Below are 19,782 nucleotides of genomic sequence, written 5' to 3'. Positions count from 1 at the left end.
ATTCCCAGAGATGGAATTTATCCATCAAACAGTGCAGATTACCTAAAAGTGCACTTACCTGCACAACTCAGTCTAAGAACCTCAGTGATAAAAACCTCATGGCCAAGGTTTCATTAATCTATTTGGTTTCATACCATGCAAACCTGAACAAGTGTGCTAAACTGAAAATCGGTTTTCATTTTACAATTAAAAAGGTTCTCAACGCTTTAGCAACTATACAGAATATGAAGGTTTATTTCAAAAAAGAGTACATTTCTTAAAACCAGGATACACAGATGCACTTAATGTAACAGTACCTTCTGCAAAAATAGGTTACATAATACTCAGAAATGCAAGGAACAATCTTATTTTCTAAAAATTAAACAGCAGACTTCTTAAGCTTAAACAGCCTTCAAAATGGAGGCCGAAAATTCTTGGTGATAAGAAGTAACTCTAGAGCCTGACACCACAGAGCTAATGCTGCAAATTAAACCACTACCACACACCTGCAAACTACTCTTTATATTCACACAGCGTTAAACAAAATGGTTTTGATTCCTATCCTTTCCAATGTGTCTTGGTGCTGCAAGAAAAAAAGTTGAATGATACACAAAACTATTAAAAGTTACAACGGAACTATTTAAACATCTTCTCCAAAATTGAGAAAAGCAATCATGTTAAATTTTAAAAAAAGAGAAAAAGGAAAAGTCTGACAACTCTCAAGCAAGTCAGAGGTCCTCTTCATAAGTAGTCAAGTAAAGTTTACAGGAGATTTCAATAAATTATCTTGAAACCATGGCAGCAAGTAATTTTCAGAATCGTCGTGGAGGTCCACCCTTAAATGGCTTAAATCCGGAGCCACTTCCTCTTGGCATGGAATTGCCACTGATTTGTACAATTCTATTAATTGGGGATGCATTACTGAAAAAGGTTTAAAAGAAAAAAATGTCAGAGAACAAAAGAGAAAATAACTACAGCTAATACCTAAAAAAGTGATTAACAGACACTGTTCTTTGTACTTTACCCATATTAGATAATTTACTTTTTTCAACAGTTCTGTGAGGTATGTACCATTACTAACCCCTCTTTCCTTTTTTTTTTTTTAAAGTTGATCAGAAATCATTATTTGGTCCTTATCATTTATTAACCAACCTACACAAACCATTTTCTATATTTCTACCACAAGCAGCTGCATCCAGGCCAGAAATGGAAGACCCAAGTAGTGGAAGACCTTGTAGATTAAAGCTAACAGGCTTATTCAGGCTTAGGTGAACGCAGGACAGAAAAAATGTGTAAGTTCAATACTTCAAAGACTCTTCTTCAAAGCTGAGACCTGCAGAGGGTCTAGCTGAAGGATACAGGTACAGGCTCACAAAACTGCCCAGCTCAACAATCAATCCAAAGTACCTTCCAGAAAAGCAAATTCATCCACAGCTTCTATTGCATTATCCAAATCTCTCCTTTGAAGAGTTTTCCTCTTCCCTTGTTGAGCACAACAGTAGGCATCTTTTCAATGGTTTCCACAAACAGTTCCATCTCAGAATCCACCCTAGCACCTTTCTCTCCTCGGGGTCCTCAGAACACACCGCCCTAACCCATCTTTCCTGATGAAGAGTGATATAGCATTTAAGTTACCTGCCTAAGATCACAATGATTATCTGATGATAAACGGTGGCATAAGATTTCACCTCTGGCAGTCATGTGTTAAACCCCTGCCTCTTAGTAAGCCATGTAATGGTCTGCATATGAATGGACTTCTCAAAGTGTGGTCCTCAGATTTGCATCAGCATCAATTAGGAACTTAAACCTCTGAACTACAGGACATCATTTAAGAAATACTTTTGGAATTTCTTTTATATGAATAATGCAACATAGTAGGTATGAATAAATAATATAGGAATAAAAACCCACCCCAGAACCCTATAGCAAATTTGGAAGATAAAAATTCATGGTGAAATGGTTTAATAAGGATAAAACCTGATTACAAAAAGGCTTGGATGCCAGGATAAGTGATCTAAAGAAGCTGTTTGTAGTTCTGGAGCAAGTAAATGGTGTAAGAAAACAGTCTCAACAGTTAAATTTAGAAATAATGCGAAAAAATGGAGGAGAGAAAAATATTGGGAAGATCGACAGGAGCTGAAATGAAAAAGAAGACAAAGCTACCACAAATATTTTTTTTAACTGAACCATACTTAGAAATTTATGCTAGGCAAGAAGAAAGATAAATATGAGGCCCATATTTTTTCCAGTCTGGCTGCTGCTGCTAAGTCGCTTCAGTCGTGTCCGACTCTGTGCGACACCACAGACGGCAGCCCACCAGGCTCCGCCGTCCCTAGGATTCTCCAGGCAAGAATACTGGAGTGGGTTGCCATTTCCTTCTCCAGTGCATGAAAGGGAAAAGTGAAAGTGAAGTCGCTCAGTTGTGTCCGACTCTTAGCGACCCCATGGACTGTAGCCTACCAGGCTCCTCCGTCCGTGGGATTTTCCAGGCAAGAGTCCTGGAGTGGGGTGCCGTTGCCTTCTCCAGTCTGGCACTGGCAAATTAAAAGAAGTTGGAGACAACAGAAACATAAAGATCTGAAACAGGAGGGGAATGAGTTTGCTTGTGACCTTGAATTTATTGACTCATCCAAACATCTACATGGTGATCACAATATAAAACAATAAAGAATAGTGTCTAAAATCCAACCACGTGAAGAAGCCAATAAAATAAATAAAGAAAATTATGGTACATTAGAAAACAGAGAATGTTTCAAAAAAGGAAAATCAAAAGAGTTTAATCACCAAAGAGCCCAAGAATTAAAAAAAAAAAAAAGGAATCTGCATTTAACAAGAAAAAAGGTATGCATGACCTTTAAAAACCAAGGATAAGGGAAGGACAGGGTGGGGCAAATCTGACATATATACACTACCATGTATAAAAGAGATAGCTAGTGGGAACCTGCTCTACAGCACAGGGTGCTCAGCTAGGGGCTCTGTAAAGACCTAGATGGATGGGATACGGGGAGGGGGAGGGAGGGAAGTTCAACAGGGAGAGGATATATGTATACATATACCTGATTCACTTCCTTGTACAGCAGAAACTAACACAATATAGTAAAGCAATTATCCTCCACTTAAAAAAAAAAAAGAGTGATGAGGCTGGGCAGGCACAAGTATAACACTCACTTAAATTTGATGGTAGAAGCAACCAATAGAATAGAGTAACCTGAGTCAGTGAGCTAAGCCAATGTCTCTTCTAAGACAGATGAATGGGAAAGAATAAAGTGTATAGAAGAGAGAGGCCAAATTCTTGCCAGCTAAAGGGTCACAATGAATATTGGTGTGAAGAGAAAATAAAGCTCATCTCTTAGCATCTGAACAGGCTTTGGGGTAAATGTCCAAAAATTTTGATAGAGCTATTTGAGAAAGGAGGAAGCAGAACATATTTCTTCTTGCTTTCTAAAAATTTTTGTAATGATAGTGAACAAGATTGTTCCAATATGAAATTAATATTCCTGTCTACTGGATTCTGACATGTATACATACCTATATCAAGATCTATGCCAAAATACCAATTAATTAACTTATAATGAGGAATATTAACATCAGAGCATGAGCACAAACCCTGCATATAATCTCCTGGAGACTTTGAGTTAATATGAAGAACTATCTGGGCAGACCTAGGGTTGTTACTCATTGTAATTCAATCTCTCAGAAACCATAATGAATTTTAAAGGAAAAAGGTTTGGTTGTATGCTGGCAGAAAAACTTGAACTGATTAACTACTTACCTCGTATGTTGCGTTATCATGCCTGCTCCTGTCCGGCCATCACCCATTCGCCTTGTATCATGATAGCCAGGCCCTTGAGAAGGTGGACCATGCCATTCTTTCCTTGGTCCACTTGTGTCCCGTCCATGGCGTTCAACTACATGTCGTTCTTCAGGATAGTGCTAAAGAATAACATATTAAAAGAAAAGTCAGGACAACCTCAGCCTCAGGCCAATTTACTTATGCTGGTGTACTTCTCATGTCAGAAAGAAATTAAGATGTCTGAGAAGATGAAAGAATGAATAATATGAAAAAAGGTTTCCATCTACTTTGAACTGGGAAGCTACTCAGGCTACAAGGGTAGAAAAGGTAGAAAAGTAGAAAATGATTCAGCATTGTTATTTCTATACCTTCTAACACCCATGTACTTTTTGACCCTTGAGTATTTCTGGATCTATATATAATGCCTAGATCTCTATATGTGTTAAGAAGGCATACTGAGAGATCAGAACCTTAAGACAATCAGGGTGGGGAATATGATCCACATGCAAATACCACATAGAAATAGGAGCTGTCATCTTATTTTACGCAGTACTAGTTACTGTTATGGCTCTTACAAGGCCTTACATCCATGACTATTAAAAAAAAAGTATTGAACATAAGCAAAAACAGAGAACTAAGGATCTGAGGGAGGAAAAAAAAAAGAGAGTCAAAAGTTATGAAAGCCTACAGAAATCTGAAGGTGCCCTACAGATACATACTGCTGTCAGAACAGCTTACAGACGAACACCATGAAAACGAAATTTCCAAGGGAGGAATAAGATCTTTTCCCTCAAGATACCTTTTGCAAAAAGGGTAACTGAATACAGAGGGGCTAGTCTATGAGACTGCGTTAAACTTTACTCTAAATAAAGCAGAATATCTGGATTATATAACAAATTTTAAAAAGTTCTATTCAGGGTATAGGTCAATGAATTGATCTACTGAATATTTCTACTTACTAGAAACATTGAAACTTATAAATCCCAGCAGGCCCAAATCTGTTTCAAAAATGTTTTGTATGAAATGGAAAACACATAGTGGTATTAACTAGAATGCCCAGAGATTAAAAGGTTTTGTGGTAAAAAGTTGTTACAAAACCACAGAGCACCAGAAGATAATAGAGGTTGAAGGATGGATACACACATATACATACACTTCAGAATTCTTTTCTGTATATAACTTGAGAATATTCTATCTTCACTACAGTCAACCTATATTATGCCAGTTATTTCATCAACAGAGTGTTTTCAAATCAGGTAAAAGGTTTTTTGCTCATTTGAATTGCAAACAGATGTCCTCTGTTCATTAACTTACAAAATATTCAAGTCAATAAAGTGTCACAAGAGTAAAAAGCAACTAAAAAACACAAAATAATCCACTTACCTACCTCTAAAAATAAAAAAACAAGAGACAAGTGTTTTATTTCAGATCTACACTTTATTAAATAGGAGGAAAGAGAGAGTATTATTTAAAGAAAAAAAAGGAAAAAAATGACAGAAACGCAAGTACAGGTCAAAGATTTTCCATCCAGTTTGAAAATCTCAATTTCTTAAAAAAGAAATAAAGCCAAAGTCATCATTAAGAAGGTTCATCTACCAAATATAACAATTCTCAAATTTCAGCAGGAATTTTAATAAAAATTTCAGGGATTAAGTCAAATTATTATGTTGTACACTTTAAACTTACACAGTTCTGTTTGTCAATTATATTTCAATAAAACTAGAATAAAAAAAAAACTTCAGGGCTAGTATCCTGCTTCTCTGGACTACCATGTTCAACTACTGTCTTGAAAATACAAAAGGGACTTCCCTGGTAGTCCAGTGATTGAGAATCTGCCATCCAATGCAGAGTACTCAAGTTCTATCCCTGGTGAGGGAACTAAGATCCTACATGCCACAGGGAAACTAAGCCCATGTACTGCAACTTAGCCCGCCTACACACAACTAGAGAAGCCCACGCACTGCAGGCCGCGACTAAGACCTGATGCTTGATGCAGGAAAACAAATAAGAAATATTTTTTTAAAAAATACAAGGAGCATTAAGACCTTTCGTGAGAAATGAGTCTGCTAATCATGCCAATCTAACTAGGCCATGCCCAAATGATATTATAGCTACAATGTCTCCATGAGTCCTCTAAATTTATTTCTGGAGAGTTGACAATAAACTGTGATAAGTACTTACCTGTGCTCCACTTCCTCGGTCAGTGATTACTCCTCTGTCTCCCTCCCTGTTTCCATAGCCGGAAGCATTACTGCGAGTCCCAGGAGGAGCCCCTCTTACACTGTGCCCTGATACTTCTCTCCCAGATCGTTCTGGCCTTTCAACTCTGTTAAACAAAATTCAAGAATATATACAATCAAACTCTAACCTTTTTTGAAAAACCCAAGTGCTTTATTATCACCATTAGCTAGGCATTAGAAACTACACAAATACCTTGTTTCCCGTTTGTCGGTGGACATGCCTCCTTCAGCCTTCCAGGAGGTTGGTCTAGATGGATTGGGCCCTCCTTCTCGAGGATGTCTAGGGTGGGTGGTATCAGGTCTGTCATGAATGATCACTGTTCTCCTCTCATCTCGTTCTCCTCGTACTTCTCGCCTGTCTGTTTCTCGAAGTTCGTTTCTTGGTGGTGGAGGCTCGTTTCTTCTGGAATCACTGAAATTTTTGGGATACCTTTCAAAAGCTAGATCTTCTCTTCGTGCAGAAGGACGTGGTTTTTTCCCTTCACTTTGACCAACAAAACGCTCTCTCCTGTTATCCAAAATAAAGAACACAGGTCTTGAGAAGTAAGTACTTGGTCTGATTCTTCTTAACTTTATTTGCATAACCTACAATAAGAACACCTGCTTTAAAAAAATAACTTAAGGCAAAGTGAACAAAATAGCCACAGTTATTGATTGTAATGGGGCTTCCCAGGTAGCTCAGTGGTAAAGAATCTCCCTGTCAATGCAAGAGAAATGGGTGGATCCCTGGGTTGGAAAGATTCCTTGGAGGAGAAAATGGCAATCCACTCCACTATTCTTGCCTGGAATGCCCCATGGACAGAGGAGCCTGGCGGGCTACAGTCCATAGGGTTGCAAAGAGTCAGACATGCCTGAGCACGATGATGGCTAAGCATAACAACCTATGTTCTTTTAAATTGAGCTAAATGTCTGGCATGAAGGGTGGTTTTTTGGCATACAAGGGAAATCACATCAAACACTCAAGTCACTACCAACCTGAAGGATATTTTACTGTTCTTCACAAGTGAAGCACATCCAAAGGTAACAATACTTTCACTTAAGTTTTAAAGGTTAAGAAGATAAAGCTTACCTACTTAAGCATGTTATGGTGGCCTATAAAACTAATTTTGAATACAGAATCACATTCTCGTTAACAAATAGAAAAACCAAACAAGATTTGTTCTGAATACTCAGTTATAACCTGTACGTAAGATTTTAATAGAGAACCAAACTATCACTAACAAGGCTCATACACCAAATACAGTAATTTTCAACATATTCATTTACCTATCAAAAGATGAAGACTGTATTGATGAACTCTCAGGAAACCTGCCCCTCTCTCGGTGGTCAAAGTCATTAAATCTATTCTGTTGCCGAGAGTAGTCAGATCCATGGCTGAATCGTGCATCTGTATCTAGAGACAACTTTTTATTCTCGCTCCAGTAAGGATCATCCCGCCTTGAAGAGAAATATTTGCTCGTTTATATAAATTAGTTTTACAGCAACAAAATAACACTTATTGGAGTCATACATACCACATGCTAGGAACTGTGGATACAGAGGGCTAATAAACTCAAGACAAAACATTCTTTTGTAAGAACAAGCTAGCAAAAAATTATCAAATTATAGAAAGTTATATAGTTTAAAAGAAGAATTGATGCTTTTGAACTGTGGTGTTGGAGAAGACTCTTGAGAGTCCCTTGGACTGCAAGGAGATCCAACCAGTCCATCCTAAAGGAAATCAGTCCTGGGTATTCAATGGAAGGACTGATGTTGAAGCTGAAACTCCAATATTTTGGCCACTTGATGCGAAGAGCTGACTCATTTGAAAAGACCCTGATGTTGGGAAGGATTGAAGGCAGAAGGAGAAGGGGACGACAGAGGATGAGATGGTTAGATGGCATCACCGACTCAATGGATATGAGTTTGGGTAAACTCCAGGAGTTGGTGATGGACAGGGAGGCCTGGCGTGCTATGGTTCATGGGGTCGCAAAGAGTCAGACACGACTGAGCGAATGAACTGATACTGATGGTGTTAGAGGAATTTCACAGGAAAGTAATTGAAAAACTGTTTTCAAATTACTAAATGAAAAAGGCAAATAAGACAAATACTTGATACCATTCTAAAATAAAATTCTAACCAGGAGCATACATACAACACTTGGTTATACTTAACTTTGGAAAGGATAGAGAGGTTAGTCCCAAGCACAATTCATTCACTCTGCTCCACTTATTTCTCAACACAATCAACTAAATCTCACAGAATTTATATTAAGAAAATTAAATTACTATATTATATTTTGAAGTCTATTAAGAACCATGAATGCAAACAAATAACAGAATCTATATTTTAGTGTTCCCAAGTTTATGGCTTTGATTTCTGTACTATCTGTACTACCCTGTAAGAATTTTCAAAATGAGTCTGAGTTTGAGAGCCATTATTAAAGTCTACCATGTATTCAATATTTCAAGTCACAGTGGAAAACATTTGGCAAAGGAAGGAAAATGGGGCGGGGGAGAATGGGGAAAAATTTTCTTCTACTTGAAAATCCATTGATGTCCAATTCACTACTGCATTCATTCCCACCCCTCTTGATCATGACCTTTTATTCCAGCGACAGGTGCCTGTACTTTCTAATTCTATAGTCTTAGCATGAAAGGAATAAGACAGCAAGTTTAACTGTTAAAGAAAGCAAGCAACTACCTATGATCTACATCACGTGGGCGTTTCAAAGAATTCCTTTTTTCTTGTTCATAACGAAGCTGCTGCTGTTGCCTTCTCAGTTCCTCTCGTTCTCGAGCAATACGTTCAGCTTCCTTACGACGTTCCTTCAGACAACATAGAAGGAAGAACCAACCAATGCAAAATGAAAACATAAGGTAAGTATATATGCAACCTTGGTTTAATCCTATCATTAAGAAAACATCATAAGCAAGCACCAGGCAAAAGACAAACCTGGGACAAAAAAATCTGACTTCAGTAATTGCAATCTAAGCTATGACTACTGTTCTGTAACATTAAAAATAACAAGAGACTGAGTGGTGAAAGCTGGCAAGTAATTTGGAAGGTCAAATTTAGTTTAATAATTTGAAACAAAAGCACCTAAAAGTAATTAAGAGATAAAGCTATTAATAAGACTAAGTGCCCTAAAACCCTGGATGCAATTCTGCAAAGAGAGGCATTATTTCCTTCCAGCCTTGGGGAATCATTCCCACTATAATAAGTAAGGAAATAGTTATTATTTTCTAAGAATGGGATAGTGACAGAGCCTGGATTACAACTACTCTGGACTCATAGTCCTATGCTCAGACTATTAGGCTGCCATGATATCGCAGAGCTCAAGTTATTACCAATTGGCTAGAACAAAGTCATGACTAAATGTAGTTTTAATTAGCACCTAATTCACTGTTATCTCAGGGACACTTAATAAATGCTCATTAGCTGAACTTATTCTATAAAAGCTTTACAGCATGTAAAGCAAATTTTAGGGCAAAAATCACAGGGTTTGAAAAAGGTCAGTTATTTAAGATGAAAAGATTTTCTGACTGCACCTGTTCAATACGAATGCGTTCCCTTTCCAAGCGTTCGCGTTCCATTCTCTCTCTCTCTAGTTTTTGCCTTTCAATTTCTAGGCGCTCTCTCTCTCTCTGTAAGCGTTCCCGTTCTTCCCGTTCACGAATTATTCTAATGCGTTCTCGCTCTCGACGCTCTCTTTCTGCAATCTCTCTTCGTCTAACAAAAATCAGTATTTAGAAATACTTAAATTATGCTAGCACTGTGTGAAAGAGAATAGCTTTTGAATTTGTATTTTTCCTTGAGGTTGGCAATTTTATACTTGGACTCATTCTAAATAGTTTTAATGTAATTGGAAAGAGAACTCAAAATAAAACTTTAAACAGATTTCAATACTGTCACTTATTTAAGACTGTCACCTGCACAATTTTATAGAGTAGTTGCCTCTTAGATGATTCCTGTTTAAATAAAAATCCCACTACAATAGCCCATTAATTAGTCAACATCTTTAAAAGGATATTCTACATATATGAATTTACTAAACTACAAACTTGTTTTTGATAGAAAAATTTCCAGTATCTAGGATATATTCTATCTCCTTAAATGAAGTAAGCCTTAGTTTTGTTGAACTGGGATCATAGCCACCAACATGAATTACAGCAAATGCTATACTAAATGGCTGCCCTCACGGCCTCTTTTGGAGTGTTCACAGGCCATAATACTTGGCTCTAGATAACACGTTTGAGTTCAAATATGTGCTCAACTAAGTTATTATATTAAGACTTTTAATAGTGGGTTATTTTTGTTTGTTTTTAATCATTTCCTCACTTTAAGGTACCCAATGTATTCTGTCAATCAGCATGTCTTCTCCTAGCAACCCAGTGGTTCTCAATGGTTCAGTACTGCCCCAGTGGAGGGGCATTTTTAATTATCACAATGACCAAGGGGGCTGTTACCAGCAATTAGTTAAGGGGACCAAGGATTCTACATATCTTTTGATGCATGGCATAGTCAAGATAGTCCTGCATCACAAAGAACCATCCAACACTCCGAATACTTTTCAAATGCCATAATGTAATTCATGTCATCAAAACAAAATCACTTCTAGAAAAAAAAAAATCTGGCCCTAGCATTTAACTCATTTTTAATAAATGCTAGGTTCGTTTCCTTTGGCCTTTTATGTACACTAAAGTTTCCAGGAATGCAGCTCCATATAAATAAGAGGAAAAATTACACCTTCTTGAGAACTTCACCAAGACTTGCTCACCATTTCAGAAGTCATTTCATAACATCAACACTACTCCTGGTATTTGACTCACCAATATGACAAACCGGTATCAATCTGTGTTTGTAGCTGTCACATTCTCACTGAGTCTTAAGAGACGTGCAAACATCTGACTACTTCATTAGATCTTGTAGAGCGTCATGCCTAAACATTCATATCTGGAATATATGCTTCATTATAAATTACTTTTATGTCTTCTTCATATTAGAGTTAAGGCTTTATATTGTTCTTTTTTGTATATTTGTATAGTAAGTACGTTACAAATCAATTTCATTTCAGATTAGTAAAGAAGGTGCTACAATTTTTTTTGTTTTATTACTATGAAACGAGTGCTGGTCTGATAGGTTTGAGAAGTGCTGCCTAGTAACTCCCAATTTCACTCTTCTCTCAGGCTGTGGTCATCTGAACAGGAAGCCAAGCATACTGAGACTTCATCAAAAAAAAAAAAAGGTTCTGATTATGCAAGAATTATTTCCTTTTAGTAAACTGTGTGGCAATCATAGTATTATTTAAGTTGCTAAAAGTATCTCTGGTAGTTCCTAGCACCCTTCTGAATGAATAGATGAAACTCTGTAAGTGACCATTCAACAATACAGGTTAATATTTGGAAATTTATATTATGAAACACTTTCACAAGAAAATTTTAAGTGGCATCCAAAAATCGACAGCACACTGGCACTCGTGATGAACTACTGATATACGGCCACTAAAAGTAGAAATGTTTTATTCTCATTTTGTTTTAAAGAGGATGCCTGCTTTAGGCCAGTTTAAACACAATAAGGTTCACAGGTGAAATCTTCCCTTTACTTGGGCTCTAATTAAAAGTACAATAAATTTTTCCTAAAATTTCAATGTATCATTTGGCCACTACAGCTTACATTAAGACTATCTTGTATCAAAATCAAAATTTGCTTTCAAAGTCATGTTTTTTTTATGGCGGCAGCTTTGGAGTAGAGGAAAGAGCATTGGACTTGGAGTCAGAAGACGTGGGTCTGAGTCCCGACTCTGCCACTCATTAGCCATGTGGCATTGGAAGAGTCATTTAGCCTCTCTGGGCCTCCATTTTTTTCATTTATATAATGGACATAACTAACCTTATAGAACTGTTGAGATAGAGATAATAGATGCAAAGCTATTTTGTAAATTGTAAATACTATGCAAACTAAAGAAATCATTAGGTTCTACTTCTTAAAAAGTGACAAAATATCTTTCTATAGAAATACAATTTCCAGAACTCTGGTTTATAACTAATGTTAAAGATATACCCACAGTTAAAAACATACCTATAGTTAAATACAGGTATAAAACAGACTCTTTTCCTACCTTCGAAGTTCCATTGCTCGTCGCAATCTTTCAAAACGAACTAAATGTTCTCTCAACCTTTGTTCCTTCATCTTTTCAAAAGGCAAGATGTCTTTCCTCCTGTAGTCTTTGTCCCTTTTTTTATCTAAGCTAGGCCTCTCCTTTTCCATGCTTCTTCCATGAATCTATAGGAAAAAAAAATTGTTAACAGGACTAGAAGTTAAAATAATTCTTTTTTTTTTTTCAAGTTGAGGTGGTAATTTAAAAAGCTTAAATGAATAATGCATTCCCCTATGCTTAGGTTTTCTAGCATGGAGACATGCAAAATGTAACCATTATCTTCTGAATTATATTCTTTTGGAAATAGGGACAATAGTATACAACATCCCTCTCAGGGACTTACTTTCTCATATCTTCCTCTTCTTGATGGCCTACAATGATCACCTTTAGTTTGGTCTAGTATTACCATATGTCCTGGACTCTTTGAACCTAAGAGAAAAAAATTAGATAAGCCAATGTCTAAAAATATTCCCATCAAAAAGAAAATATAATGCAAGTATGCTGAATTCTTAAGACAACCAAATATTTACAAACCAATTAATGATATGAAAAACTTATTCTATGAGAAATGTAAAGAGTATTAAAACTTGATCCACTAACGTAAATACTTTCAAAGATACCAAAAGATCAATTATGTAGCTATTATTTAATGACCATTTTCACTCAGCCCAGATTTAACAGTAAATGGGCTTAGGTGGAAGACGACAGCTGTTTCCCCAGTCCTATTAGATCTCATTTTCTACCACAGTGACATCTAATAACAAAGTTTAAATATTTATCTAGATTGTATTCTCAAATTTCCCCTTTAACTGTAAAAATTAAACTGTAGGATGCATTAGAAAGGGACAGCGAAGAAAGACAAATAGCATACTTATTCGTTTCTTTTCTTCACTTTTTTTAATCGATTCTGAAGTCTGGCCACTTGATCCATTATCATTCTTCTCATCTTTACCTTCTATTTTCTTAGTATCCTTGCCTTCTTTTTTTTCAGTTTTCTCAGACAACCTTTTCTCTTCTTTTTTGACCGAGGCTTGTGTCCTGACCATACAACCCCACAGAAGAAAACAACAAAATGAGAACTACTTTATCAATGTACCAAAAAAGTCTATAGGCTAATTGACAAAATAAATCCTTACTTGCTACTTCTATCACTCATATTTTTTTTGTCTCCAGAACTTCTTGAACTACTCTTTTCATCAATTTCTTTCTTTAATTCTTTCTTAGAAGGATCACCTTTAACCTGAAAAGTTTAAACAGGAAGAAAAAACAAATAAGTTTTATTTTTTTTTCGGGAGTGCGTGGGCTCTCTAGTTGAGATTCATAGGCTCAGTAGTTGCAGCTTAGCTGTCCTGAGGCATATGGGATCCTAGTTCCCAACCAGGGATTGAACTCGCATCCCATGCACTGGAAGGCGGATTCTCAACCAAAGGACCACCAGGGAAGTCCCAAATATGTAAGTTTTAAAGTTACATTTTTATGTTTGTAAAAGTATGTGAATGGTAAAAAAATTTGGAAAACAGTAGTAAAATAATTAAAATGAATATATAAAAATAAAAATCATTCCAAATTCTACTCCTTACTAGTGTAATATTGTTAAGTTGAGAATTACTATCCTTCAAACAGTTAAGCAAGCTTACTTTTTCAACAGAAATTAGCTGTCCATGCAGCTCAGTGCGATGAAGATGTGCAATACATCTGGACACCTCTGTGCTTGAAGACATAGTTACAATGCCATAGCACTTGGCCCCAGGACTGCGAGCATTTGTGACTACCTTTGCACTCAGAACCTATAAAAATGAGATTATACTTTAGTTTTACAGTTTCATGTACATTTCTAAGATAAAACTTCAGAATGTAGACTCTTCAAATTAAAGTATATGTTCAGGATGTATAAATTCAGGATAAAGGATAAATTGAGGACAATATATATTATTGTTTTATATTCTTAGACTCACCAATTACCTTGCCTATAATATTCAGGGGAACAATTTAAAATGTTAAAAATCAATTTAACCTACTTTTTTACTTTTCGTTTTTTTTAAATACATGGCCAAAACACAGTCACATTAAGGAAGTAATGGTACAATTAACAAAAGTAAAGAAACAATATTTTCAATTAGATTTGGGCCAAAAGTTCCCTATCAAAGGCCCACCTCTAATCTCTTAAAGATATTAAAACAAAAAGGGTAAGTTCCTAGAAAATGTCTAGGTAAGTGTTAACACTTTTCTACAATGAGTCTCTCAAAAATGGTCTCCCACACATGAAAAAGCAGCCTTAAAAATATACTCCACAAAACACTCTAAAAAGACATATTTTCCATTTATGTACTTTTAAAATGTACATCAATATAAAAGTGACAAATAATTCAGCTCTATAAAATGAATAGCTAAGAGAGACAAGGCAGGGATGGTTGAGTGAGAAGAAAAGTGGGAAAGAACAATCTAGTGCTGAACAAATAGGAACACAGACAATGTCAGGAAGAGGAACAGAGGGAATCTGGTGTGAGTAGCTGGAAACTATCAGCTTTTATCTCAACTCTGGGAAAGAGTGACTTGGTCCAATAGCAATTTCATTTTTAAACCCAAGGTTCTTGTTATAAGTACATGGTTTCCTTATATAGTTTTAGCCCTAATTAAATTGCTGGAAACAGAACCAAAAATATACCACAAACTGATCATGGGACCACAATTCTCAGTGTTTTGTATCTGAAATCTACAAGAACCTCCTTACTTTGCAGGCAATTCTCTAATTTGAAGGAAAAAAACAATTTCTAAAATCAATAGGATAGATTTTTGTAACATTCATTAATGGCTATTTACTGATATTGGTGGTCATTAATTTAATAAATATTTGAAAGCCTATCATGTGCATACAAAGTATAGTAGATAAGACCCCTGCTATCAAACAGTTTACAGCAGAGTAGGTTATATATATGATGCATATTGAAAACTATAATGTAAAGAGAAAACAGTGAGTGCCCTAAGGGATGCAGATCAACTAAAATTTAATTCAACAGCTATTAACTGAATATTCAATTCATTTAATTATTAACTAGTTTTCTTTTTCATTAGGTCTCCCCTTATATGCCAGAAAAACTTCTCCTGATTAACCAACCACAGTAAAGCCTCCTTTTTTGCTCTCTAAACTCTTCATTCTTCCTTCACAGCACATATCAAAACTTCTGATTTAGTCCATTTCACCAGTTTTACATTCTTCTGCACCACTGTACTGGAATTTGTATAATAAAAGGGACCACATCAGTTTTGGGATTCCCCCCCCATATTCTATATCCCAGTGCTTCTATTTTCCAGATGACCAGATCATCTCAGCAATTTTAGGTCCAAGATAAATCATGATGAATGTGATGAAACAAACTCAGTCCTTCCTTGGCTTAAATGGGCTCAAAAAATGAGCTTTTAATACAAAGATTCCCAGGGCTCAGAGTGAGATTATGTGATCTAATAAAACTCATAATTACCACAGAACTAAATAATTATGCCTATAACAGTCCTGAGAGAGACAAGAAATTAGATTTTATATGTATTGTTTTGAATACAACCTCTGTTTAAAATGGACATAGAAATATGGATAAAAAGATAAAAAGAATGTACCTTTCCATATTTGCCAAAGAGGTTCTTCAAATCAGCAGCTTTGGTATTAGAAGAAAGTCCACTAACCCAGATATTTTTAGTTGAGCTTCCACTGCTACCACTAGCACTAATTGTACTTCCTAGAATAGATTTAATATCAGAAGTTTAAGTTTCTCAACTGAAAATTTTTTAAACAAAATTATTAGGGCTATAAACTTCCAAAATTATAAAACCCTCGAATTTTGACAGCATGACTTCACTACATCAAAATCCTACGCATCTACTATAACTAAAATTGAACACAATAACAGATAACACAAACATGTCTGAATTTGTACATTTTCTACTGCATGAATTTTAAGACAAAGTGGGTAAAAAAATCAATTATATGTCTTGGGCTTTTGCTGTTTAAATTCATTCATTTATATTCAACCACTGCACTGAATTCAGGCAACCAGGAAGCAGTGGTCTAGGAATGTACAGACTGCTTAATTACCTACACCTGTCGTGGGCTTTAGCTCCTGAGACACTGAGAGCACAAATGGAAAAGTCAAACAAAGGGATAAACTGTTTTCAAAAATTTAAATGTTTAGTAACAAAAACTAACCAACAGTTCATCTTCATTTTGTATTAGAGAAAGGGTAAGAGAAAGTGGAAATTACATGCAACTAGAAAACTCTGGATTACCAAAAAAAAGGTCTTCTAAAGCAAATCAATTACAAAGATCAGAGACCCCAAAATCCTTTAGAATAGGTAAATGGTTATATGAACTATTTCTGCACTATTTCCATACACAAATTATTGTTTCATACAGATAAATGCCATTTCTTAAAATACAGGCCTGGTCAGTTACCCTTCAGTACTTTACTTCCAATGTGCTATTATAAAAAAGGAATTTTCATTTCATCATTTGGAAAACAATTCTTAATCACTTTAAGAGAAACAATATCTAAGCAATAAAAGTAACAATTTTTATAACTTCATGGTATCAAATATAGAAAGAGTAAAATGTTTAATGCTTTAAAAATTACAAGCCACAAGTTTTAAAGAACTTCTATCAGTGTACTTATGAGAAGACAACACACACCTGATTCAAATATTTTAAATATTAATGATTGCTGCATTTCTGTTCTTAAGAAAAGTACTTATCAAAGGAAATGTTTTATCTTATGAAACATTAACTAGAAGTTCGTGTATCTTTTATATTTTACCAGTAACACCTGGGCCCACATACTCCTAACTGGAGAAAAAAAATTTTAATGATAGGAAGTTAACATTTAATTAAGACTACACTAAGCTTCTAAATTTAAAGGATAATATTTAATAAATTTATTATATCTTATCCATTAACCAAAACTATAAGGGATGTATGTAATGCAATTAATTGTCAATTACTAAGTCAATCACTAAAATTTCTAATTATTAAAATAAGCCAACAAAATATACTAAAAAAAGATAAGGGACACATAACATTCCTTTTGTTAGGCACTCAAGAGGCACTTTTCGATTCTATAGTACCCAAATGGTGTTATTCTTCCCTTAAAATGCTTTTTTAAAACACAAGAAATATTTTTCACGTATACAGCATATATAAGATGAAACTAAAGCACATGACCAGGAGATAAGCAGAGACTTCCGAGTAACAAAGAGTAATCAAATAATGCACCTTTAAATTGACAAAATTTAATACATACATACATAAAACTCTCATCAATGCAAAGTAAGTCAATTAGGAAGTAAATTCTGAAGAATTAAAATCCTATATAACTGGCTATATTAACAGTTGTGTGCCCTGATTTAAAGAATCAAAAAAGTAAAACCAAATGTTGAGGCTAACTTGCTTTTGGCTCCACAAATACTATTTATATCACATTTCCTACTAGACAGAATAAGAAAAAGATTGTGGTAGTGTGTGGGGGTTACAAGTGGTAATCAAAGATGAAATACTTCTTAAATTTTAAGAAATGAAATGTCTATCATATGAACATTCAAATACAGATACTTAGAACACAATGCAAAAAATACATAGCAAATATATTTGACTCAAATTCATACCAGTTTATAAATTAAATAATTAAGAAAGTAATGCTTCAATCACATTTGAGAATTTGCTGTAATCTAACTCCATTGTTCACACAAAAGCCACCAAAAAATTTACTATGTCAATTTTTAAGGACTAAATGTCAAAAGAAACCCTAGACAATTATTACTTTTTAATGAAAACATTCATCACTGAAATAAGTAGGAAAAAATACATTACCTTTGTCATCTTTGGATGATGTCTTGCTGTCTTTAGATTCCTTTGAAGAGCTAAAGAAGCAAATCACCAGAAGAAAATTGAAAACAAAAAAGCAAAAACAAAAAGAACAAAAAGAACAAAAATCGAACAGCTTGATATTGACTATATTTCAAACCAGTGCTATCCATACAAATTAACAATTCCAAAAGCCTAGATTAGGTTATTTGAACAAATGATTCCCTTAGGATTCTTGCACTGATTTTCCCCAAGATTCCTGAAGATCTAGATTTTCTGACAATTCTATTCAGTGGATATATGGCCATCTTCTCCAGATTTCAGGACTGGGACTTGACTTCATTTGTGTTCTTAGGACTGATAGTTGTTCATTAACCATCATCACAAGGATTTTTAAAAATGAAACACAAAAAAATTGTCAATTTGAAAAAAAAAAAAAACAAAAAAAAAACCAAATATATGCTGACAATTCGACAATGCAATCAGTAGGACACACTGCATATTACGAAGATCTTGAATTTTTTTTTTTAAAGTAACTTATGACGGTCAAAAATATTATAGGCAGGATCATAAGTACTAATTACTGTACATGGTCTTGAAGCCACCCCCTTAATGTAGAGTGATCTTATTGAATGCTGGAATTCAGTATCGTAAAGAACTGACATAGAAAAACAAACCTCTTTGCTTGACCAGAGGCCCCAGTAGACGAGGGCCCTTTCTTCAAAGTATCCTTTTCTTTGTCTCCAGATTCTGCTTTCTTAGAACCTTCTCTGGCTTCCTTCTCGACAGGATCACCCTTCACGCAGTCTTCCTTCTTACCATCTTTATGGTTCGCATTCATCTCATAATCCTTGCTTTCCTTCTCCGGGCTCTGTGCAATGACGTCCTGCCCATCTTTTGGCTTACTTGCTTCAGAATCTGTAATTTTCACATTTTTACCTGTTTCTAGGAGGTCATCACCATCAAAATCCAGAGTGATGGCATCTTCAGCCTGGATTGTAACCGAGATGTTGTCATCCTCAGCTTCTTTCACAGTCGCATTAGCTTCCATCTCTTCATGAGCTGTGTGATCAGCCTCAGCTAGGTTCCCTTCTGAAGGAAGAGGTTTAGATACTTCTTGTGTACCATCACCAGAACCTGCTATATCTAAGAGGATTTAACAGGAATAAATATGGCAAAACAAGAAGTTTAAACAATTTTCATATTCATAAGCTAGAATAGGACCTAGAAAATATAAACCCAGTTATTAGCACTGATGGAAGGTTAGGAAGAAAAACACAAGGGCATTAACTAACATAAACAATCCTTTACCCAGGATCACTTATTCTTCATGGAAAAAATGATCTCTAAATACAAATACCAAACAACAAAAGTGAGGAGAGAGTTCCATCCTGAGGATACCAGCTCTTCATTTCTGGTTATAAGTTAATGGCATATGGAAGGTGTTTTTCCTCCATGAGAGAGTGACAAATGTGCAGAGTTGTTATTCAATGTTCAAATTATCTTGGGATTTAACCCTTGTGACCTTCAGAACTCCCATGGTGACATCTTGAAAGGTCACAGTCTGAGGATACCAATCAGTCTTCAAAGTATTCTGGGCCTCATCTTTTTCACTCTTCTTATTCTTGTGTAGTCCGAAAACTGCTACAGGAGGCTCCAAAGATGGCCTGCTCCATAACGTTTAAGAAAGTGGTCATTTCCAGACTTCATCCTGTCCAGTAAGTCCTGCAATTACCATTTTCAAAGATCTCTTGCATTCACCCAAAAGCGAAAGGCCTCAAGCTT

General features: G+C 35.5%; 1 protein-coding gene across 7 annotated transcripts in view; it reads right to left on the bottom strand.

The window, feature by feature from the left end:
* Positions 1–205: 205 nt before the first annotated feature.
* The window catches only part of SLTM (SAFB like transcription modulator), a 44,651-nt gene continuing 25,074 nt past the window's right edge, over positions 206–19,782 (bottom strand). For 2 of the 7 annotated variants that reach the window (XM_081510016.1, XM_081510019.1), the window contains exons 7-21: positions 18,675–19,143; positions 18,004–18,053; positions 15,765–15,883; positions 13,790–13,939; positions 13,289–13,392; positions 13,024–13,190; positions 12,496–12,581; positions 12,114–12,277; positions 9,544–9,724; positions 8,696–8,820; positions 7,279–7,449; positions 6,206–6,520; positions 5,954–6,098; positions 3,752–3,912; positions 206–900 (exon numbers count right to left, since the gene is read on the bottom strand). In XM_081510016.1, coding sequence (XP_081366142.1) covers positions 792–900; positions 3,752–3,912; positions 5,954–6,098; positions 6,206–6,520; positions 7,279–7,449; positions 8,696–8,820; positions 9,544–9,724; positions 12,114–12,277; positions 12,496–12,581; positions 13,024–13,190; positions 13,289–13,392; positions 13,790–13,939; positions 15,765–15,883; positions 18,004–18,053; positions 18,675–19,143 — 2,516 coding nt within the window. In that variant the 3' untranslated portion in view covers positions 206–791. The remainder of the gene's footprint in view (positions 901–3,751; positions 3,913–5,953; positions 6,099–6,205; positions 6,521–7,278; positions 7,450–8,695; positions 8,821–9,543; positions 9,725–12,113; positions 12,278–12,495; positions 12,582–13,023; positions 13,191–13,288; positions 13,393–13,789; positions 13,940–15,764; positions 15,884–18,003; positions 18,054–18,674; positions 19,144–19,782) is intronic. The other 5 variants (XM_081510017.1, XM_081510020.1, XM_081510018.1 and 2 more) reach the window with 3 other exon arrangements.

Source organism: Giraffa tippelskirchi, chromosome 7 (assembly GCF_054371585.1).
Source record: "Giraffa tippelskirchi isolate mGirTip1 chromosome 7, T2T-mGirTip1v1.2.pri, whole genome shotgun sequence".
Lineage (NCBI taxonomy): Eukaryota > Metazoa > Chordata > Mammalia > Artiodactyla > Giraffidae > Giraffa > Giraffa tippelskirchi.
The sequence above is the reverse complement of the archived record's forward strand: the minus strand, read 5'-3'. Positions and strand labels throughout refer to the sequence as shown.